The sequence below is a fragment of the Callithrix jacchus genome, chromosome 5, assembly GCF_049354715.1.
Source record: "Callithrix jacchus isolate 240 chromosome 5, calJac240_pri, whole genome shotgun sequence".
In the NCBI taxonomy this organism is placed as follows: Eukaryota; Metazoa; Chordata; class Mammalia; order Primates; family Cebidae; genus Callithrix; species Callithrix jacchus.
This window is the reverse complement of record NC_133506.1, coordinates 82,885,839-82,910,322: the sequence shown is the minus strand read 5'-3', so window position 1 is coordinate 82,910,322 and position 24,484 is coordinate 82,885,839. Positions and strand designations below refer to the sequence as shown.

General features: G+C 43.8%; 1 protein-coding gene and 1 long non-coding RNA gene across 18 annotated transcripts in view; one reads left to right on the top strand and one right to left on the bottom strand.

Moving 5' to 3' along the window:
- Positions 1-19,781, bottom strand: part of PRPSAP2 (phosphoribosyl pyrophosphate synthetase associated protein 2) — a 61,736-nt gene extending 41,955 nt beyond the window's left edge. The window contains exons 1-8 of one of the 17 annotated variants that reach the window (XM_078373126.1): positions 19,653-19,781; positions 18,438-18,576; positions 14,415-14,591; positions 12,239-12,333; positions 11,843-11,993; positions 10,739-10,791; positions 7,475-7,541; positions 2,278-2,450 (exon numbers count right to left, since the gene is read on the bottom strand). In XM_078373126.1, coding sequence (XP_078229252.1) covers positions 2,278-2,450; positions 7,475-7,541; positions 10,739-10,791; positions 11,843-11,961 — 412 coding nt within the window. In that variant the 5' untranslated portion in view covers positions 11,962-11,993; positions 12,239-12,333; positions 14,415-14,591; positions 18,438-18,576; positions 19,653-19,781. Of the gene's footprint in view, positions 1-2,277; positions 2,451-7,474; positions 7,542-10,738; positions 10,817-11,842; positions 11,994-12,238; positions 12,334-13,335; positions 13,420-14,414; positions 14,592-15,995; positions 16,089-18,437; positions 18,577-19,519 lie in introns of all 17 variants that reach the window. The other 16 variants (XM_078373122.1, XM_035303097.3, XM_035303096.3 and 13 more) reach the window with 16 other exon arrangements.
- A 71-nt stretch (positions 19,782-19,852) lies between these two features.
- On the top strand, positions 19,853-22,193 carry LOC118153999 (uncharacterized). The gene is made up of 3 exons (XR_004743917.3): positions 19,853-19,911; positions 20,588-20,724; positions 21,244-22,193. It is a non-coding gene; the product is annotated as an uncharacterized LOC118153999 (long non-coding RNA).
- The last annotated feature ends 2,291 nt before the right edge of the window (positions 22,194-24,484 follow it).

The following is a 24,484-nucleotide window of genomic DNA, read 5'->3' as shown; positions in this document are numbered from 1 at the left end:
CAGTTACTTTGGAGGCTGAGGTAGGAGGATTGCTTGAACCCAGGAGGTCAAGGCTACAGTGAGCAGTGATCACACCACTACACTCAGTCTGGGCAACAGGACTGATACCTGCAGAAAAACAAAACAAAACAAAACAAAACAAGATATCAAGACAAACTGCATCAGCCTGGAAATTGGAAACTGGAGAAAACAGAAAACCTCACCCCCATTGTAACGATCACCAGAAGAGTGTAAGGAAAATTCAACATAAAAAAATTGTTTAAAGCATTACTTGCTCAAAATAACATGAAAGTAAGCCTTGCAATGGGGTAGGCTCCTGAGGTTGCTGCGGTTTGACTTAAAAAAATTTTTTTTTCCGAGACAGAGTTTCGCTCTTGTCCAGGCTGGCATGCAATGATGCAATTTTGACTCACCACAACCTCCACCTCCCGGATTCAAGCAATTCTCCTGCCACAGCCTCCTGAGTAGCTGGGATTACAGGCATGTGCCACCATGCCCAGCTATTTTGTATTTTTAGTAGAGATGGGGTTTCTTCATGTTGGTTAGGCTGGTCTCGAACTCCTGACCTCAGGTGATCCACCCAACTCAGCATCCCAAAGTACTGGGATTATAGGTATGAACAACTACGCCCAGCCTAGTTTTAAAATTTTTGTTTTATGTTTGCCTTTCTTGAAAAACTATCTTAGAAGTTTATTCCAGGCTGGGCACAGTGGCTCACACCTGTAATTCCAGCACTTTGGGAGGCCCAAGTGGGTGGGATCACCTGAGGTCAGGAGTTCGAGATCAGACTGGCCAACATGGTGAAATTACATCTCTACTAAAAATACAAAAATTAGCCAGATGTGGTGGCGAGTGCCTGTAATCCCAGCTACTCGGGAGGCTGAAGCAGAAGAATCACTTGAACCCATGAAGCGGAGGTTGCAGTGAGCCAAGATCGTGCCACTATATTCCAGCTTGGACATCAGAGTAAGACTCTGTCTCAAAAAAAAAAATTATTTGGGTGTGGTGGCATGTGCCTGAACCTAGCTACTCAGGAGGCTGAGGCAGAATTGCTTGAACCCGGGTGGTGGACGCTGCAGTGAGCTGAGATTGTGCCACGGCACTCCAGCCCATACTGCACCACTGTACTCCAGCCTAGGCAACAGAGCAAGGCTCCGTCTCAAAAAAAGGGAAAAGTTTATTCTACAATAAGTACCTGTGTTAAAATGCAGTGATATGGGAACTTTTATTCTATTCTCTCTGTGTAAATGCTCTGTAATACATACCTTCTAAAATCATATACATTCAGGATGGGCACAGTGGCTCACATCTATAATCCCAGCACTTTAGGAGACCAAAGCAGATGGATCACTTGAAATCAGGAGTTTTAGACCAGCCTGGCCAACATGGCAAAACCCTATCTCTACTAAAAACACAAAAATGAGCTGGATGTGGTGGCAGGTGCCTATAAGTCCCAGCTACTTGAAAAGCTGAGGCACAAGAATCACTTGAACCCAGGAGGCAGAGGTTGCAGTGGACTGAGATGACACCACTGCACTCCAGAATGGACAACAGAGCAGTCTGGAGTCTGTCTAAAAATAAATAAATAAATAAATAAAATTTAAATTCAAAAAATCATATACACTTATACAAGCACACACACTCGTATCAACACATATACACAATAACAACTATGAAGGTTATTTAGAAACACAGGAAAAATACTTAGGATGTTATCTGAAAATGCTTAACAGAATAATATATATATTTTATAAAATATGCCTATCTAGGCAGGCCCAGTAGTACATGCCTGCAGTTTCCAACTACTCAGGAGGATCACTTGAGCCCAGGAGTTCAAAGATCATCCCACATAGCTTTTCAAAGCACTGGGATTATAGGCGTGAGCCACAGTGCCCAGCCATTACTTTTACATTTCTAAGGTAAAAATAAAACTCCAGCAGGGTATGGTGGTTCATGACTATAATCTCAGCACTTTGGGAGGCTGTTGCAGAAGGATCCCTTAAGGCCGGCAGTTCAAAACCAGCCTGGACAACATAGTGAGACCTCATCTGTACAAAAAAACTAAAAATTAGCAGGCAGGGTGGTAACACACCTATATTCCTAGCTACTTGGGAGACTGAGGTGGCCTGCTTAACCCCAGGAGTTCAAGCTGCAGTGAACTATGATCACGCCACTGCACTTCAGCCTGGGTAACAGAGCAAGACCCTGTCTTAAAAAAAGAGAGAATAAATAAAACTCCCAGGCCCCAATTAATTGTGAAACATCTGCCATTCTTACCAGCTTTGCACATCATGGAAGCCAGCAATTTAGAGACAATGGAGCCTCTTTTTCTCATCTTGCACTGCTTGCTGTAAGGAAAGTAGGGTATCACGCCGATGATGCTCTTGGCACAAGAGGTTTTACATGCATACACCATGATCAGGAGCTCCATGATAGTGGTGTTCACATCCCTGTAACCAAGACACAGCAAATCCCATCAAAGGATCTACGATACAGTATTTTTCTGTTCCAGAAAGTGTCAGCAGTGTGTTACTCATGCCTTTACACAACCTAAGGTGCAAGGCAGAAAAGAACAACTAACAAATTTCTCTTTTCTCAGGCCTCCATAAAGTCCCCCACCATCCGCTCTCAACTGACAACCCTATGTTAAGTACTCCATCAGAGGAGCGTGTCCACAAGCTCCCACTACGTGCATCTGTGCCCCAGGAGTTGGCCTGCAGTCAGTCATCAGAGAAAATTTCCACGCCAGTCACCCTAAAATTAATCCCTCCAAATGGCATACTTATGGCAGCAATTCTCTCTCCTTTCCTGCCTCCAGCACTGATTACCCATTGGCCACAAACATTCTGTTACTTCCATTAACAACGTGACTCATAACCACTTTCCCCTCTGTTCCGCTTTGTTGCCCATCTCAAGAAAGCTGTCTACACTATTCCAATTTATCTACTCTCATTTCCTCCCTAATAGTCCACTGAAGCTTTGTTTTCATAAAGGTCATCAGTGGCCTCCATGCAGCCACATCTACGTCCATGGTCACTTGGCTTCCAGAATGCCCCTCTCTCATCTCCTCCTTTCACCCTTGGTTTCTTTTGCTGATTCTTCTCCCCAACCTCATATCCCAGGACTTGCTGTCTACTCTCCTTCTGTTTCCTCTCTTCCTTTGGGCTTCTCATCTAATTTTGCAGCTTCATAGATGGTGATAACTCTCAAATTTACAACTCCAGTCTAAACTTGAGGATCCGCCCCCCCATCCTGTCCGGCCACACCGGACCCTGGTCAGTCCCCCCACAGGCAGCTCACACCACTGAGGGCCTTGCTCTAGGTGTTCCACTGCCTGCAAGGCTTTCCTCCCCACCTAGTCATCTGGTTCTCTCCCTCACCTTCTCTGTGGCCTACCCTGTCTGCCCTTTCGCCACTGTCATCTCACCATGCTGTCTTATTCTTTTTCCAAAGTACTCACCACCCTCTAGATAATTTATTTATTTATTATATTCTCCTTCACTGGAATATAAACTCTACCAGGACAAGGATCTTTCTCTGTTTTAATCATGAAGGTATCTCACTTATGTGTAACTAACTGTAACTCCCATATTGTAGACATTCAAAATAAATATTTGTTAATGAATGAAGAAGTGAATGGGAACACAGAACATTTGAGTAAGTAGGTTCTCTGTCTCTATCCAACAACGAGTCTGATATCTGATGAGTTAAAAGACTTTCATCCTGTGTTAATTCACTTAGGAAAAAAAAATTCAGAAAAGTATTCTATGGGAAGGATAAGAGTAGAGGAACTGACGTAGAAATGAAGTCACCCCAACACTCCCAAACCACACTCCCAGGAGCACCATTGTTCTGTGAGCTGGAACAAGGCATTCCATGACTGAACTCAAATAAGGAAAGCCTTGTTTGAATTATAGGAAAACTTCAGTTAATGGATGGAATTTTCTTAATTCTAAATTTCTCTTTTATTTTTGGCACTACCACTAATCTGGAGTAAAATGAAGTTTATGATGTATCTGACAAGCCTAAATCTTTTTTTTTTGAGATGGAGTCTTACTCTGTCACCCAGGCTAGAGTGCAGTAGTGCGACCTCAGCTCACTGCAACCTTTGCCTCATGGGTTCAAGCGATTCTCATACCTCAGCCCCCCCAAGTAGCTGGGATTACAGGTGTGCACCACCATGCCCGGCTAATTTTTGTATCTTCAGTAGAGACAGGGTTTCGCCATGTTGGCCAGGCTGATTTCCAACTCCTGACCTCATGATCTGCCCACCTCAGCCTCCCAAAGTGCTAGGATTACAGGCATAAGCCACTGCTCCTGGCCTTTTTTTTTTATTTTAGAGGTGGAGTCTTACTCTGTTACCCCGGCTGGAATGCAGTGGCACAATCTCAGCTCACTACAACCTCTGCCTCCCCAGTTCAAGCAATTCTCATGCGTTAGCCAGCTGAGTAGCTGAGACTACAGGCACTTGAAACCATGGCCAGCTAATTTTGTTTTTTTTTTTTTTTTTTGAGATAGAGTCTCACTCTGTGGCCCAGGCAGAGTACAGTGGCACAATCTTGGCTCACTGAAACATCTGCCACACAGGTTCAAGCAATTCTCCTGCCTCAGCCTCCTGAGTAGCTGAGATTACAGGCACGTGCCACCATACCAGCTAATTTTTTGTATCTTTATTAAAGACGGGGTTTCACCATGTTGGCCAGGCTGGTCGAACTCCTGACCTCGTGATCCACCCACCTTGGCCTCCCAAAGTGCTGGGATTACAGGCATGAGCCACTGCGCTTGGCCATTTTTTTGTATTTTTAATAAAGACAGGGTTTCACCATGTTGCCCTGGCTAGTGTCAAACTCCTGGCCTCAAGTGATCTGCCCACTTCAACCTCCCAAAGTGCTAGGATTACAGGCATGAGCCACCACCTCTGACCCTCAACACTAAATTGTATTTCATGGTATTTCACAAAGAAGACCATGACATCTAAACTCTGCAACATGGACAAGACCGAGAACCCGAATTAACACAAGCTTACCTCAATGCAAAATGAGACACAGAGAGAAAATGAAAGGGGTGCTGAGCTGTTCTGATTAGAGGAATACAAAACTGACAAAGGGAAAGGGCACAGGATAAGTGTTGAAATGTACAAAAATAAAGAACTAAAAGGACTTAAAAATGAGATGGATCAGCAGTCATCCTTCTGAAGTCCTAACTTGTAAGTCCAGGGCAGCTCTCAATGCCTACTCATCCCCTTGGGTAATCCATACAACCTCTGTGCATTTATGCAGTGGAATCACACTTGTCTCTAAGGAGATAAAAGTACCATAGACCGCCAGGTGCAGTGGCTCACACCTGTAATCCCAGCACTTTGGGATGCCAAGACAGGCAGACCACCTGAAGTTGTGAGTTTGAGACCAGCCTGACCAACATGAAGAAATCCCATCTCTACTACAAATACAAAATTAGCTGGGCATGATGGCACAAGCCTGTAATCCCAGCTACTCAGGAGACTGAGGCAGGAGAATCACCTGAACCAGGAGACAGATGTTGCAGTGAGCCGAGATCATTGCACTCCAGCCTGGGCAACAAGAGCTAAACTCCGTCACAAAGAAAAAAAAAGTACTACAGACACCAAGAAGCCAGAAGCAGTGTAAGCTGTTCTGTGCCTGCACCTTCCCTACCTCAATGCTGGAGGTAAAGGGTAAGATGTGGGCACAGGTGAGTCCTCTACTCTACTAGCACCCTGGCTTGGTGGCAGGCCTGGGAAAGAGGAGAGCAGCAGCAGCAGGGGCTGTTAGCACTCAGCGCCCCCACCTCTAGCTCTGCTGAGAATCCCAGGTATCACAGCAGAAGGTGAAGCCAGGGCACCGTAGCAAAGGCACCCCACCTCCTCCCTCCTGTTTATCAGGTCAATGGGATGCAAGGACAGGTCTCCTTGCCACTCTTCTTCCAAGGAGAGATGGGGGTTTTATGACTTCATCCCAATGAACCAAAGACCAGGACAGAAAATGCTCAAAATTTAGGTGAAAAAATGTGTGTTCCAAGCCGAAATTTCCCTCTTCTTCCCTTTCATTTGTATTTATTATATACACATATACACAAATTAAGCATGCAGCAACTTTCAGACTAAGGTAAAAAATAATGCGCTAAACTGATTTCTAGACATTAAAAATTGTTCTGAGCAAAGAACTTCATACACAGAAGCTTTTGGGGTCATCTGTGGACAAATGCACAATGGAAAGTGGGACTTTAAGGCCAGGTGCAATAGACTCACCTCCTATATTGCTATTCCAGCAATATAGGAGGTCCAGGCAGGAGGATCACTTGAGGCCAAAAGTTTGAGACCAGCTGGGCAACATAGTGAGACCTCCACCTCTATAAAAAATGAAAAAATTAGGTGAGCATCGTGGTGCATCCCTGTGGCTCCAGCTACTTGGGAGGCTGAAGCAGGAGGACAGTTTGGGTCCAGGAGTTTGAGGCTGCAGTGAGCTATGATCTCACCACTGCACTCCAGCCTGGGCAACACAGCAAGATCCTACTTCTAAGAAAAAATAAAAAGAAAAAAAAAGATCACCCTCCCTTCCAGAGTGCCAGAGACAGCTTCACTGCACTGAATCTTACACACCAGCTTACACATATGTGACTAAACAATTTCCAGAACATAAGCATTTCAAAGGTCACACTAGACAGGAATACACATTCCTTCAGTACAGTCTTTTATCCTTTAAGCTAATTTAATTTATGCAACAAAACAATAAGTAATGCTCACTTTTATATGCAATAAAAGCTTAAAGAACCCCAAGTAAGAAAAACTCTCCTCCCTTAGCCTTTGTTTCTTTTGGGGAGAGGAGGGAACTAGAAATGCTTCCCTTCAAGTTTTACAAAATTCTGGCTATTAATTGTTAGGAAATTTAATAGAAACTATTATCATTAAGAACCTCTACTCCAATACTTGGTTATTTCCACCCATTAAGAACACTGGGTCTGGTGTGGTGGCTCATGCCTGTAATCCCACCACTTTGGAAGGTCTAGGCAGGTGGATTGCTTGAGCTCAGGAGTTCGAGACCAGCCTGGGCAAGACAGTGAAACGCTGTCTCTGCTAAAATTCAAAAAAATTAACCAGGCATGGCCGTGTGCACCTGTAGTCCCCGCTACTTGGGAGGCTGAGACAGGAGAATCGCTTGAACCCAGGAGACGGAGGCTACAGTAAACTGAGATCGTGCCACTGCACTCCATCCTGGGTGACAGAGCGAGACTCCATCTCAATTACAAACAAAAAAACCAAAATCATAACACTGAAAGAACATGTAAAAATCAGCAGTTACATCAGAAAACTTAGTATTCTAAATTCTAAATTGGTAAGATATACTAATTTTAAGACTATCATAACTCTTCTTGGCTAGCCATCGATCATTATTTTAAATGATGCCTAACTCATGCCTAAACAGAAACCCAGAAAGCAACATTTCTGCTGGATACTCACTTTGAAACGGTTTGGATGATGAAAACATCTTTTCCTCTCACAGACTCTTGAATTTGTACTCTCGTTTCTGGAAGGAAAAGGAAAAAGGGAGGGAAAGGCATATAGTTCAAATATTTCAAAATACACAAAAAATCTGTGTTATTCCCTAATGTAATAAAATATAGAAACTGGAGCTGTTATAAAACTCAGAAGGCTTTAGATGTTACAAGGGATAATAAACATACTGCCATTAATCATACTTTTTAAAACAGGACAGCTTTAAGAGGGAATTATATTTCTGACTTGAAGTAGGTAAACTTACAATTCTCACTCCTTATATATAGAAACAGTGAGTGCTGTACCACTCTGAGCATAGTATCTTTATAGAAAATTATATACTCATTCAATCAGCATCAATCAAGAATGCATTAGGAACAAAACATTGTATGTTGTGAGAGCAAAGATAAATAAGACCCAATATCCCCGCTCTCAAAATATGTGTGATCAGCCACAAGGAAACAATTAGACAAATTCATAGTGGGACATTCTACAAGACAACCTCTTCAACAAGTCACTGTCATAGGAAGAAAAAGAGGTAAGGGGACTGTTCTAAAATAGAAGAGACTGAAGAGAAAAAAAATTTTTTTTGAGACAGAGTTTCACTCTTGCTGCCCAGGCTGGAATGCAAAGGAGCGATCCTGGTTCACTGCAACCTCCACCTCCCAGGTTCAAGCAATTCTCCTGCCTAAGCCTCTCAGGTAGGTGGGATTATAGGTATGTGTGACCATACCTGGCTAATTTTCTATTTTTAGTAGAGATAGGGTTTCTCCATGTTTGCCAGGCTGGTCTTGAACTCCCGACCCCAGGTGATCTGCCCGCCTTGGCCTCCCAAAGTGCTGTGATTACAGGTGTGAGCCACTGCACCCAGCCCCCTAAAGCGAAATTTTTTTAAAACATCCCTTGAACTAAGAATCCTGGTTTGGGATTTGGTGGGGAGTATGGAAACAACTATAAAAGACCCTTTAGGCCAGTCGCAGTGGCTCACACCTGTAATCCCAGCACTTTGGGAGGCCCAGGTGGGTGGATCATCTGAGGTTAGGAGTTCAAGACTAGTCTGGCCAACATAGTGAAACCTCGTCTCTACTAAAACAAACATTAGCTGGGCATGGTGGCAGACACCTGTAATCCCAGCTACTCAGGAGGCTGAGGCAGGAGAATTGCTTGAACCTGGGAGGCAGAGGTTGCAGTAAGCCAAGATCGTGCCACTGCACTCCAGCCTGGGCAACAAAGCCAGACTCCATCTCAAAAAATAAAAAATAAAAGACCCTTTAGGATAAATAGGGAAATGCGAATATAGGCCAAATATTAGATGATTAAATAATTGTTGGCCAGGCACAGTGGCTCATGCCTGTAATCCCAGTACTTTGGGAGGCCGAGGTGGGCAGATCACCTGAGGTCAGGAATTTAAGACCAGCCTGACCAACATGGAGAAACTCCATCTCTACTAAAAATACAAAATTAGCCAGGTGTGGTGGCACATGCCTGTACTACTTGGGAGGCTGAGGCAGGAGAATCACTTGAACCCAGGAGGTAGAGGTTGTGGTGAACCGAGATCGCACCATTGCACTCCAGCCTGGGCAACAAGAACAAAATTCCATCTCAAAAAAAAAAAAAAAGAAATCCACAAATGTTACTTCCTTCCCAATAAACACCAAGGACTCTCCCTCCCTTTATTCAGAAACTTGGAGAGTAAACCTCCCAGAGTCTTATGCCACCACTTCTCCCTTTCACCTTCCCTCTCAGACTCCAGACAAGAAACATCATTCAATTCCCTCTAGGGAAAGAATCTTTTCCAAACTATCCTTGAAGGGTTTTTTAATTTTACTTTTTCCCTACTGATGCCATATGGGGGATCTTGGGAGATAGAAAAGAGGCAGTAATGGAGATAAACATGGGAAAAGCAAAACTTTTCTCTTTTTGTCAAAGCCTCCTGAAAGCTTTATAATACTTAAATATTTGATAAAATCCTGTAGGGGGGCCAGGCCTGGTGGCTCACAACTATAATCTCAGCACTTTGGGTGATTGAAATGAAAGAATTGCTTGTCTCCAAGAGTTTGAGACCAGTCTGGGCAACATAATACCCTGGTTCTATTAAAAAAAATAATAATAATAAAATAAATTTTTTTTTAAATCTTCTAGTGGAAAAAGAGCAGAAATAAGTTATTTATTAAGCATGTACTGTGTGCCAAAAACTGTGTAAGGCACACAAATTATCCCACTTAATCCTCAAAAGGCCCTAATTGATAGTTTATTTATAGTTAAGAAAGGTTAAATAACTTGTCAAGGATAAGGTATATAACTTTCAAGCCCATGCAAGCTGTAAATCACTCCTGCTAAAATAATTTCAAATATCCACCATTGCCAAAGAAATTATAAAGATTACTATTTATTTATTTAATTAATTAATTTATTTATTTAGAGGCAGGGTCTCCCTCTGTCACCCAGGCTGGAGTGCAGTGGTGTGATCACAGCTCACTGCAGCCTCCACCTCCTAGGCTCAATCAATCCTCCTACCTCAGCCTCCTTAGTAGCTGGGACTACAACTACATACCACCACTCTTGGCTAATTTTTGTAGAGACAGAGTTTTGCCTTGTTGCCCAGGCTGGTCTCAAACTCCTGAGCTCAAGCAATCTGCCTGCCTCAGCCTCACCAAGTGCCAGGATTAGAGGCAAGAGCCACCACACCTGGCCCTAAAAAGATTAAATGACACACTTTTTTTAATATAACTTGGGATGATTATGTAATGACATGTATCAATTAGCAAAAAGTATTTCTTAACAATATTTTATGAAGTCTAACCCAAGGCAGCTTAGGTGCAGGTAAAGAATAACTAAAACTGTGGTCACATAGGATTTATTCATCCTGTCTAAGGTGACAGGATTTACTCATCCTGCCTAAGGTGACATAAATTCAACCAACGGTTGAGCTCATGTTCATTTAGTTGACTAGCTGGTTCAAATACATATGGAGTTTTTACTGAATGGAGTCTCAGAACTGGAGTTCAAGCCCCAGAAATGACTTGCACCAGGGTTACATATCTAACTGGTATTCGTGAGAGCTTAAAAAAAAAAAAAAACCCACTCTATTCTACCTTGCCTGCCTGACTTCTTGCTAACAGAACTGTACAACTGAATCAAATTGTGTCAATAGTAAAGGATGAAGGACTGAGCCAATACCCACATTCCACGAAAAAGTCAATGTTCCACATGCCCAAGAGAGCTCACCTCTGTTAGGTTCCTGGTAAACCTGCACTTTGCCCATCTCCACCCCCAGCCGCCTAGAGAAGAAAAAGGGGGAAAAAGCTGAAAAGGTAATAGGAGAAACCCAGTTTCTTTACTATTTAAGGAGACTTGTAAATGGATAAAAGTAAAATAAAGTTATTCTTTTTTTTTTTAACATTAAACATGTACACTATTTACCAACTGAAAATAAAGTTATTCTTCTTATAAATTTAAAGTCAATATTAAATTGTTATGTCTATCCATTACCTAGCTCCCCACCCCAACCCCATGTCTCCCCGGGAAGGACTATGCAGTCCCACCGTGCCTGCCTCACTGGCCATCTTCTTTGGACACTCTGTACTCCAGCCCACATTTCTGAGACACACCAAGGACTCCTCCTGCATGTTGCAGGGCCTTGGAATCTGCTGTCCCCTCTGCTTGGAGGGCTCTGCCTCCAGACCTTCACTTGGTGGCTCATTCAGGTTTCTCAACTCACATTCCATCCCCTCAGTTTAAAGGCATTTCAGCACACAGGCTAAAGCAGAACAACCTGCCCCATCATTACTTTCACACTGTTTTCTTCATAGCATTGATCATCATCTGAAATTACCTTGTTTGTTTTGTTGACTTGATTTCTGTTTGGCTCCCACATTTAAATGTAAATTTCATAAAAAGGATGGATCTTGACTCACTGTTAATCCCCAACATCTAGATTAAAGTCTAGTACACAGTAGGGGCATAATATCTGTTTAATAAATATCTAAAATTATACTAAACTATAAGCTATAAGTTATTTCATATAGTATACAAGTCAGTGTTCTTTATACTCAAATAATTTTATACATATATAGAGCACATAACAAAATTCCTGGCACTTATGAGGCACTCAATAAATGTCTGCTGAAAGAATATGTAGAGATGGGATAGTTTATAAAAAGAATAGCCCTTAATATATGCAGATGAGACATAATGCATGATGAAAAAACAAGATACACACAGAACTATAAAATAATCTGCTTTCAAGTTTAACAATCACTGCTTATCTGATTATCAATTTTAAAGCATCATATAATGAATACAGATTTTAATGGTATAATTTTAACTCACTCTGCAATTTTCTTTGAGAGCTCCATACATGATGAATTTGAGTTTGCTGAAAACAACACCAGACCACCTTTGGTTATGTTCATCTTGGTTTCTAATTCAGGTGGCGCCACACAAAACATCAAAACCCTCTTGGTTTTCCAATTCTCAGAGCCTAGGAGGATATAATACATATAAAAAACTGTCATATGATTTGAAATACACCTGAATGGATTTTATTTTTAAGGAAATGACTTCAACTGAAGGAAATAAGTTTCCATCCTTACAGTGTTTTTAAAATATTAAAAATAAATATATATGGACAAATGGGAAGTTCACTTGGATTTCAGGGTTCCAAATTTAATGGAAATACATTATCACATGATGTTCACAACCACTGAGAAGAAATGATAAACTTACAAGAAAGGTGGAGCTGGAGAGCTCAGTGTTTTACTGATTGCTGCTTAAAGTCAATTATGGACAACCTCCTTTATTCTCTGACAACAAAATTCCTCCTGGATTAACACACAGAAAAATGGCAGAGCCATTAGCAAGAACAAGGACTGATTAATCCTTAAACAAAGAATAAATAACCCATCTACACCCAGCTTTTCCTGTAATCCTTGTTTACCATAAAACCTTTCCTGGCCTTTCAGCTGCCATGTGTCATGTCTAAAACTGACTACTCATCTTCATTTTCCTTAAGTAGAACACGGGCTGATAGATAATCACCTTGAAGGAAACATAAAGTGACCACCCAAATGACAGGCAGTGGGCCACAAATAAAAAGGGCCCTGCCTTAGAAGTCATCAGTGCTGAGTGTTCTCATCACCTAATGGGTGTGCTAGATGGGAAGAAGAGCAACAATCCAGCAGGCTGTGGGCAGGGGGACCCTTTCTCAGCAAGCCCACTGCATTTCCACAGTTGTATATTCACTTGGGACCTCTGGAAAGGCTGGTAGAGATCATCAATGGGCTGAAACTAACCTAATCTTTTTCATTACTCTCAAATTTTAATTATACAAGTAAAATACAAACACATCCTCCCTATAAACCTAAAACATGATAGTTAAGGCTAAAGTAACCAGCCTCAATCCCAGGTCCTCCCCAGAACTGAGGGTTCTTACCAGTTTGGTAGGGACAACATCAGACCTTTTCTATGCATTTATATATGTGACCTCCATAAAAAATATATACAGCCAACCACAGTGACTCATGCTTGTAATCCTAACACTTTGGGAGGCTGAGGCAGGTGGATCACTTGAGGTCAGGAGTTCAAGACCAGCCTGACCAACATGACAAAATCCCATCTCTACTAAAAATATAAAAAAATTAGCCAGGCATGATGGTGCATTCCTGTTATCCCAGCTACTCAGGAGGCTGAGGCAGGAGAATCACTTGAACCTGGGAGGCAGAGGTTGCAGTGAGTCAAGATGGCACTGCACTCCAGCCTGGGCAACAAGAGCAAAACTCTATCTTTAAAAAAAAAAAAAAATGGCCAGGTGCAGTGGTTCGTACCTGTAATCCCAGCACTTTGGGAGGTCAAGGTGGTTAGATCACTTGAGGGCAGGAGTTCGAGACCAACATGGCGAAACCCTGTCTCTACCAAAAATACAAAAAAATTAGCCAGGTGTGGTGGCACACGCCTGTAATCCCAGCTACTTGGGAGGCTGAGACAGGAGAATTGCTTGAATCCAGGAATCGGAGGTTGCACTGAGCCAAGATCACGCCATTGCACTCCAGCCTGGGTGACAGAGTGAGACTCTCAGAAAAAAAAAAAATTAATTTGCCAGCGCGGTGGCGTGTGCCTGTAGTCCTGCAGTCCTAGCTACTCGGGAGGCTGAGGTGGGACGATCGCTTGAGCCCAGGAGTTCTGGGCTGTACTGCACTATGCCAATCGGGTGTCCTCACTAACTTCGGTATCAATATGGTGACCTCCCAGGAGTGAGGGATTACCAAGTTGCCTAAGGAGGGGTGAACCGGCCCAGGTTGGAAATGGAGCAGGTCAAAACTCCTGTGCTGATCAGCAGTGGGATTGTGCCTGTGAATAGCCACTGCACTCCAGCCTGGGCAACACAGCGAGACCCTATCTCTTAAAAAATAATAATTTAAAAATTAATTTTAAAAAATATGTGTATATAAAAAATATATATGTATATATAATATTTCAAACACAAAAAGATGTCATTGTGTAAATGTATCTATAATTTGCTTTTCACTAGGCAGTCTCTTTTGGCAATCTGAGTCTGATATAGACTTGGCCAGGCACAGTGGCTCATGCCTGTAATCCAGCACTTGGGAGGCCAGAGAACCACTTGAGTCCAGGAGTTAGCGACCAGCCTGGGTAATGTGGTGAGATGGTTCCACCTCTATAAAAAATTTTGAAATTAGCCAAGCATGGCAGTGCATGCCTACAATCTCACCTACTTTGGAGGCTGAAGTGGGAGTATCACTTGAGCCCAGGAGGCCAAAGCTACAGAGACCTGTGTTCACACCACAACACTCCAGCCTAGGGGATAGACTGAGACCCAGTATCCAAAACAAACAAACAAACAAATGACAACCACAAAAACACAAGAAGATATTATAATAGAGACCTATTTTGCTCTAACTGATGCCTAGTCTTCCATAGCATAGATATGCCACTTTTAGCCAGGTCTGAAGGGGTCTCCCTGTGCACGAGTGCAGTTAGACTGCCAGGCCACAGGTGGTACAATTTCACAATCCCACTAGCACTTCCTGCAGAGGCATTCCAGCTGGCACAATCCAGGAATCTGCAATGGGAAATATGGCAGACTACAATGCAATTTACCTTAAATTTGCCTATGAGTTAACAAACAGAAATCTATACACAACTAACCAAAGCCCTAAAGTGACCAAGGTGGACCACTGGCATCTACCATGGAAGTGGCTTTGGGGCAGGGATCAGCCAATTACAGCCTATAGGCCAAATCAAGTCCCTTGAAAGCCTATTTCTGTAACACAGGCTGGAACAGCCACACTGGCTCATTTGTTTACAAATTGTTTCTAGATAACAACAGTAGCACTGAGTTATCAACGACAAAGCCTGAAATATTTATTATCTGGTCCTTTACAGAAAAAATTTGCTAACACCTTTTACAGGGCAATGCAGCATCTGCAAAGGCTACCAGAAGAGTGGCTGGTATAAATGAAAGAAATAATACATTTAATTATCAACATTCTGGAAGGGATCTTAAATGATTTCTAAAGCTCTCTCTCAGCCATCTCTCAACCAAAAACATCTGCGTTTAAGATCAAAAGGTATGGCCAGACACAGCGCCTCACACTACTAATCCCGGCACTTTGCGACACCAAGGTGGGCCAATTGCTCGGGTCCAGGAGTTTGAGACCACCCTTGGCTACACAGTAAGACCTAGTCTCTACAAAAAAGTCAAAAAATGAAGCGGCAGGATCATTGAGTCCAGTGGTCAGGACTGCAATGAGCCATGATTGCACCATTGCACTAGACGATGGGAGTGAGATCTTGTCTCAAAAATAAATAAACAAATAGGGTGTTACAGGTCCAGGAAAGGAAACAAAAACAAACTAATTTTCTTGTAGTTGTAAATACAGGATTTAGAGTCAAACTCTAAAGTAGTTCATGTTTGCAACTTGAACTACTTCCCCTAAACTCACAGTGAGGGCTTACATAAATTATCTAATACTTAAAATCTCGTAGCCTCAGTTCTATCATCCACACAACTGTAAAAACTGACCCACAGGTCAGTGGTCAATTTCTGCAAGGCACTTAACACAGTGCCCTGCATATGGGACATGCTACCTATGATTCGACTTCTAATATCTTGATTATCTACCATACAGTAATAGACATGGGGGAGGGGCACTTTTTTTACAGCCCCTAACCTTCAAATAAGAAGCTCCTTAAAGTACAGCAGAGTTCTTGAGAGGAGTTGGAACACTTAGAACGAAAGTATTTTAGAGGTAGGAAGAGATCTCTAAGATCTAGAGATAATTCAGCCCATCCCTCCTTAATCTTTTGCTCAAAGCCCATCTGCAGGAATCCTGCCAAGGAATCATTCAACAGAAGCTTGAACAGCCCCAGGGTTAGGGTCAGTTCAAGATGCCCACATCTGCTGAGGATCCATCATTCCAAATTCTTTCTTAGAACATGCTATGGCCGGCACAGTGGTTCATACCTGTAATCCGAGCACTTTGGGAGGGTGAGGCTGGAGGATCATCTGAGGTCAGAAGTTTGAGACCAGCCTGGCCAACATGGTGAAACCCCATTTCTACTAAAAATGCAAAAATTAGCCGGGCCTGGTGGCTCACACCTGTACAGCTACTTGGGAGACTGAAGCAGGAGAATCATTTGAACTTGGGACGTGGAGATTGCAGTGAGTGGAGATAGCACCACTGCATTCCACCCTGGGTGACTGAACAAGACACCGTCTCAAAAAAAAAAAAAAAAAGAACATGCTGAGATTCCTGTCCCTGCAGCCTCTGCCCAATGGTTCTTGTCCTCTCCTTAGAGATTTGCGGGAAACATCTAATTCCATTTCCATAGGACAGCCTCCAAACTATTTCAAGATAGCTCTCCTGCCTTTGTGTATTTTTTCCAGGATATTTCCTGAAGTCTTTCCTTATCTCTCATGGTTTAAATGTCCTGCATCACCCTGAATATGAATTCTGACGTTCCAGGCTTCAGATCAGACTTCTATACAGAATTCTAACCTAAGACCACCCTCAACATAACATTGGTGGGGAGGATTGAGGAGCATCCACTTGGAAATGACTATCAATATAGTCATGTTTTGTGACTATTCATTTCACAAGTTGTTCAAACATAAGGGCGGTTTCTAGTTTAGTTATCCTTTCTCCTGTTGGTAATCAAGGCTGTGTTCTTTACTAAGCTTCAAGAAAAGAATTGTAAAGATTATCCTCAAAAACATGATAATCATCAAGATGGGGCTGGCAGGAGGCTTGTTAGCACAAGGTTTTAGTGTGAAATGTGAACACTCCCTTATTTTCCCCATGAGCTATAACTGCTTTATGTTTATTCTAAATTAACTCTAGAATGTGTGAGAATTATTTATAACATGTATGAAAACACCATTTTCAGAGAATCTTAGCACCTTGTAAAGATTTGAGAATTAGATTTGACAATCTGTTAATTCTCATGAATGAAGAAACCACAATGAGAGATTATTTCCTTTGGACAGACTAGCAGTCATTTCAAAACCACTCACCCACATTTCAGATGAGGAAGGCTCACATTGAAGTGTGTTGTCTTCCCTCTAAAGCATCTATTGTGTAAAACACCTTTTACTTAAAGATGGCTGAAGTAAGAGTGTGAAGAGTTGGGCTTGCCTTCCAGTTACTAGGCTTTGTGCACATCACTTGTCCTTGCTGGGCCTCAGCCATTACCCTCCAGATAGCAGAGATATAAGCTTGGTAAAAAGCTCTCCCGACCAGAATTTAAGGTCCAGGCAGCAGAGTTTTTTTTTTTTTTTTTTTAATACCATGATATTCTCTGCTGTATACCCTGTGTCCACAACAGCAGCTGGCACATGATAGGGGCTAAATAAATGATTGCTGAATAATGCCTGACCCTAATGAGTCACAGTGATTAACAAATGAAATTGAAAGATAAACTAAAAGGCATCATGAAGTATAAAAACTGGCTGGGTGCAGTGGCTCATGCCTGTAATCCCAGCACTTTGGGAGGCCGAGGCGGGCGGATCACCTGAGGTCAGGAGTTTGAGACCAGCCTGGCCAACATGGCGAAACCCTGTCTCTACTAAAAAATACAAATATTAGCCGGGTGTGGCAGCATGCACCCATAACCCCAGCTACTCCGGAGGCTGAGGCAGGAGCATCGCTTGAACCTGGGAGGCAGAGGTTGCCGTGAGCCAAGATCGCACCAGTGCACTCCAGCCTGGGCAACAGAGCAAGACTCCATCTCAAAAAAAAAAAAAAAACTTACTATGTTTATTATGTGCCTCACTCCAAGAAAATTTGTTTTAATATCCATATCGATCAGAATTTTAATATCCATATTGACGAGAACTTGAAGTGATGTGCCTCACTCCAAGAAAATTTGTTTTATTTTATTTTTTTTTTTTTTGAGACGGAGTTTCGCTCTTGTTACCCAGGCTGGAGTGCAATGGCGCAATCGGCTCACCACAACCTCCACCTCCTGGGTTCAGTCAATTCTCCTGCCTCAGCCTCCTGAGTAGCTGGAATTACAGGCACGTGCCACCGTGCCCAGCTAATTTTTTTGTATTTTTAGTAGAGACGGGGTTTCACTATGTTGACCAGGATGGTCTCGATCTGTTGACCTCATGATCCACCCGCCTCAGCCTCCCAAAGTGCTGGGATTACAGGCGTGAGCCACCGCGCCCGGCCAAAAATTTGTTTTAATATCCATATTGATGAGAATTTGTAGGGCAAATTCTAAATCGAATTACTCTTCCACTCCTCTGTGATCCCAGGCTCTGCTTGTTTCTCCAACAGAATGTTAACTCATGCCTAAAATTATCTGAAGTATTCACAATGCCTATGACAACCCAGTGAAGCCGGTACTAGAATGAGACCCATTTTAGAAAAGGGAAGCTAGGTTTCCTGATGAAGAAACTTACTCAAGGCTGCAAAATCTCTAAACAGCAGAAATAGCTCTGTCTCAGCATGATTTGTAGTAGTTAGTCGTACATACAACAGTAGGCTGCACAGCCTGTCTCTCACCCACACAGAAAATGACTTGGCATCCTGCTGAGAGTTCTGCATACAGAGAGCAGAATCGGACAAATACCCAGATTTTGAAAAACGTCTATTGTAAACATGCCTTGTTTGGAAAATTATATAAAGAAAGAACACAAAAATTTGATTCGGTATTTCCACGTCTGGTAATTATCCCAAGGAAATAAGGAAAAAGCTACATGCTCGATGATAATGGTCAACACAAGACTTTTTAAAAAGCAAGTACACCAGACTGGTGTAAAGTTTCCATAATAAAGTAATTAAGTAAAACACAGGATAGAAATTCAATAAATATTCAACACTATGCAAGTACCTACGAATGACTTTAAGTGTAACGAGCTCAACTCACAACTAATAATGGTACACAACAGGGCAACAGGAAAGGAATACAGACAAGAGTTTGCTTTTGTGGGGTTCAATAATGTGGGTGAATTATTTCTATTTGTGCAATTAAATTTTTTAAACACTGGAGATCACACTTCGTCATGCCCCAAAGCCCCAGTCTGCATTTTCGTAACCCTTTCAAAAGCTAAACACCCAAATGGGGCCAATATTAACATAAGAAAAAAATTATCATCGAGCAGAATACTTAAAAATTTCATCACGGTTCCCCCTCAACCTCTGTTGGGGTTAGTTCTGAGTTGGATAAAATCATCTTTAAGGGGGTGACAGAAATATCCGTGACTAAAAAGCCAAGTTAATCAAATCGGGGGCTCCGTGTCAGGTTAGGAATGGAGAATGGCTGGGTGGGCTTGCTTTCAGAGCTGCCACCCCAGGTCCCATCATCAGGGCTCGACTCCCTAGCGGCGCCTCAGGGAGCCCAGAGAGCCCAGGAGCCGGACGCCCGACCCCGGCCCCCGCCGACCCCTGACGGGAGAGAAGGAAGGGAAGGAGGGATGGAAGGACCGTGAGTGCAAGGTCGACCCCGTGAGCCCTCAGAAAGCCACCACCCCAGGACCCCGACCTGTCCGACGGCCGGCGCCACGGGCTCCCCGCCTCGTGCACCTGCGCCCCGCAATGCTGGATCCAGTGGCGAGTCTGGGCGAGGGCTGGCTGGCTCCCTCGCCCCGACTCGCCACTGGCTCCCGCCCGCCTACCTGGCCCCGACCCCAGCCCCGGCCCAGCCGCAGCCTCGGCTGCAGAAGGAAGAAAGCGCAACGTCTCCCGGCAGCGTCTCTAGGAGCAAAATGGCGACTCCATGCACAAGATCAGCTTCTGCGGCGACTGCGAGGCCGGTGGGCGGGGCGGGGCGGGGCGGGGCGGGGCCAGAGCCCGGAAGACGGAGGCACCTGGCTCCGGGCTGTGGGCGTGGCCCACCCGAGGGGAAGGCGCCGGACAGTGGGCGTAGCCACAAGGGTAAAGTCGGGCTGGAGCGATTGGCTGGGTAGTGGGCAGGGATACGCCTGTTCTGGCCCACGGGGAGCTGCTAGCCCGAGACCAGCTGTGACAGCCGAGGCACGTTACAAGGAATTAGTATAGACAGAGTATGACATTTGGAATTACAAATACCCGGGTTCAAACCTCCAGGGGCCTGTAACCTTGGACAAGTCATTTCACCATTCTGAGCTTGTTTTCTCATCTGAAAAACAAAGATGACAGCAGCACCCACTCCATAAGACTGTTCTGAGAATTAAATGAGATAACACGAACGGGCGCAGTGGTTGACGGCCTGTAATCCCAGGACTGTGGGAGGCCGTAAGCGGGCGGATCACTAGGTCAGGAGTTCGAGACCACCCTGACCAACATGGTGAAACCCGGTCTCTACTAAAAATACAAAAAAAAAAAAAAAAAAAAAAAATTAGCCAGTTGTGGTGGGGGGCGCCTGTAATCCCAGTTACTCAGGTGGCTGAGGCAGGAGAATCGCTTGCACCCAGGAGGTGGAGGTTGCGGTGAGCCGAGATCGCGCCACTGCACTCCAGCCTGGGCGACAGAGAGAGATTCCGTTTCAAAAAAAAAAAAGAAAGAGACAACACATCGCTCTTAGCACAGTTCCAGGTGTATAATAAATGGCTAATTTTTGTATTCTTTGTAGAGACGGGGTTTCGCCATGTTGGTCAGGCTGGTCTCGGACTCTTCGGTGATCCGCCCGCCTCGGGCTCCCAAAGTGCTGGGATTACAGGCATGAGCCACCACGCCGGGCTTCCATTGCCTAAATTCTTCATAACTTAGGTAATGATTACTCTTTATTGTATGGATAACATAATAGCAAACACGTGGGTCCTCTTTTAAGTCCTTTACACATGTTAACGGTAACTTGTTTGATTAAATTAAGAGCATAAAGTAGGTATTATCCTCTCCATTTTAACAGTTGTGAGAACTGAGACGCCGACGTTAAATAACTTTTCCAATGACAAAGAAATTGCCAGAATTGCGACCCAATAGGCTTTGCACCAGGCGTCGCTTATCTAATCCCTGTACCACATCGTCTCTCCAATTCTGCTTTGGATTTTTCACAATAGTGCGGAATGAAATTATTCATCAGAGGTTGCACAGCTAGCTAGAGCCTTTATAGTTCAACCTCTTATTTTAGAAACGAAGAATGCTTCAAGTCCTTGATGGTGTGAAAAAAAAAAAAAGTAAAAAGTAGAAACTAAGAATACAAGCATCTCAACCAACGAATTATAAATTAGGTGATATTTCGTGAAATTCAGTCGTTTGAGACATTTCCTTTGCCTGACAACTTTACAGGGACACATCGCTTTGCAAGGAGCAAGGCCCATGACCCCAGTGATTATCTGCATAACAAAATTTGATTCCTCTTCTGCGGGACGTCGGCTGGGCTCACGTCTCTTCTGCGCTGGGATCTAACTCCGGACACACACCCCACCCCTCCGCTGTGGCTGGCATAGACTTCACGCGTCACATATCGGCATGTGACTGGATCTGGCCAATCAGGGTAGTTAATCCCTCTCCGCTCGCTGATTCGCTCCGAAGATAGGCCACTGAGCCAATCGGAGCCCACGAAACACCGTCTGCTGCCCTGCGCCGGGACTGTAGCAGGAGGCTCGCTCTGTCTAGCTGACGCTGCAGTTGTTGGGATGCCCGGAGGGGAACTGACTGAGGAAGGCTCTGAGAGAGGAGAGAGAGATTGAGATACAGACCGGGCCCAGATGAGTTTACGCTGAATCTGAAGTCAGTAGGTCCCTGGACTTTTCTATTATGGAAGCCAACAAGAACCTCCCCTGCACCCTCTGAAGCCAGTGTGGATCGAGTTTCTAGCACTTGCAGGGTCTACACGGTCTCCTCTGCTTCCTTCTCCATAGCTGTTTCTTACCAGCCTGGGGCCTCCACCCTGAACTACTGGGAAACATGCTGTTCCTGCCTCCAGGCCTGTACTTCTTCCTTCACCCCCTTCCCCCACTAACTCCTCCTTGAACTTGGTATCTCAGCTCCATTGTCACTTTTGAGCCTTCCCCTAAACCACCCCCTTGCCAAATAAAGCTGTTTCCTGTACTTTTCTTTCACTGGGCTTATCACGATTTCTAATTAAATGTTTGGGTGATTATTTGACAAATATCACCACTCCAGCCTCTGTATACTGTAAGCCCTATGAGGGCAGTCTCTTTGTCCTTCCTGCTGATCACTGTTTCCCAGTGCTTGGCACAAGTATGGTACTAAATAAATGTCTGGAAAATTGAGTGCCTTTTCCTTGCTGGAAAGTGGGCAGTAGCACAGTATTATATAGTGTTTGCACCATACAAGGATAATATTACTGAAAATTTTTTATTGTAACAGACAGAATCTTGCCCAAGCTGGAGTACAGTGGTGCAGTCATAGCTCACTGCAGCCTGGAACTGGGCTCCAGTGATCCTCCCACCTCAACTTCAAAGCTCTGGGATCACAATCATGAGCCACCACTCTCAATTTTTTTTTCCACTCTCATAAGCCAGAATGAGCTAACTCCAGTATATCACTGCGTCCAGCGTTCTGCAGTGAGATGGCTTGTTCCTCAATAGTTTCCCACACTGCAGGCACTTAGTTTGTAGTTTCCTTTGTTCTGTTCTAGCAATACCACTCCTCCATCCGCCTTTCATTCTCCAAGGACTATTGAAATGCCTCACGGGCTGATATCAAATATCTTATTCTCTTTATCCTTGGGGTTTAAGCCATACGATTGTGCTAAGGTAGGTGTTCAGCCAAGATGACCCACCAGGTGACTGCAGCCCCAGCCACCACCTGACTGCAACTGTATGAAAGACTCCAAGCAAGAGTCACCTAGCTAAGCCCAATCAAGCCACAAAAAATTGAGAGCTAAGAAATTTTTTATTAAAGCCCAAATTTGGGCATATTTTGTTACACAATGGATAATGAGAAGAAAGGAGCAAACGCAGAATGTAAAGCCTGTGGTCAGTTCCACACTAATGCAGTTTTTGCTTAGTCTATTGCTAAACTTGATAATCCCTTGCCCACTTGGAGGTTGCAGTCAGAGTCTTTGCATGTAATAGAAGTGCTCAGCTTGCCTGCAACACATTATTGGCCATATTCAAGGGCCACACTGCATATTATGGGTAACCCCCCACATGGGCACCGAGGATGGAGAGCTGTGCAAACCCCAGGCACAATTAGTGCCTGAAGAATATCTTAGTTTATAGGGTTATTACTCAGCTATTTCCTATATATAATCCTTTATATATAATCAAATATTAGTTTATAGAATTAGTGCTTGAAGTATAACGTAATGCTTACATATATCTAGCTTATATAATCATACTTAGTACTTACATCTAGCATACTTAGTTCCATGTAATCTTTCTATATAATCATATAGGTATTGTAGTCGGAGCTGTACCGACACATTTAGTGCTGATTTATATAATCCTTCTAAATAACCACATAGTACTTTGTAGTAGGAGGAATGCCTAAAGCAGTCACAAAGCAGAAGCAGTACATGGGAAAACAGCCAGACCAGGACAAGAACCAAGGACCCAGGCAGTGGCGTCCCTGCCTGAAAGGGCATATGCTGTATGGCAGGCTTGGAGCAAGAGCCTCTCCTCCTGAAAAAAGGACTTGTAGTACCTTGTATCCAGTTCCTGTGGAAAGTAGGCCTCCAGCCTGAGATCCTGCAAATAACCAAGGTCAAGGTGACTGTACACCCTGTCAGTCTTTTCTCACTTCTGTGCTAGCTCAAATCATCCTCCCATAAATATCTTAGAGAAGAGCACAAGTCTGTCAGCTTCCACTGCATTGGCTTACAGTATCCTTCTATCAGAAATCCTTTGACGTCTCCAGCCCCAGATAAGTATTGTGCATGACACCTATTGCACACAGCCCACCTCTTTGCCTCAGTGACCTAATGGGGGTGGACCCCTTTTCTGTACACAACCCTCTACTACTGCACCAGAATGGCCCCCTACTGCACATGGCCCACCTCTCTGCCCAGGTGACATAATGGGGTGGCCCCCTCACTTGTTACTCATGTGATTATGTATGCCCTATCACTAAGCCTATAGATGATGACCTCATCATGACCCTGACCCTGCTTGTACCTAATAAATACAGATGCTTCTGGACGTTTGGGGCCTCACTGCCTCTGCTCATAGGTGGCGTGGCCCCCCAAGTCCAGCTGCTCTTCTCTAGTTCTTCAGTGTCCTGTCTCTTTACTTCTCTGATCCTGCACCTCATCACAGCATAAGGGACACCCCACAACCTTGTGGGGCCAACAGCTCTACACATATAGCCTATAAATCAAGATACTCCGGGAGGCTGAGGCAGGAGAATCGCTTGAATCAGGGAGTTGCAGGTTGCAGTGAGCTGAGATCACACTACTGCCCTCCAGCCTGGCGACAGAGTGAGACTCTGTCTCAGAAAAAAAAAGACGCTCATGTCCAAGACATTTCTCTTCAACATTTTTTAAAGGAAGGAAAGGAATCTTTGCTATAGTTTGATAGAAATTTTTCAGCAGTATGACATAACAGAAAATACAGGATTC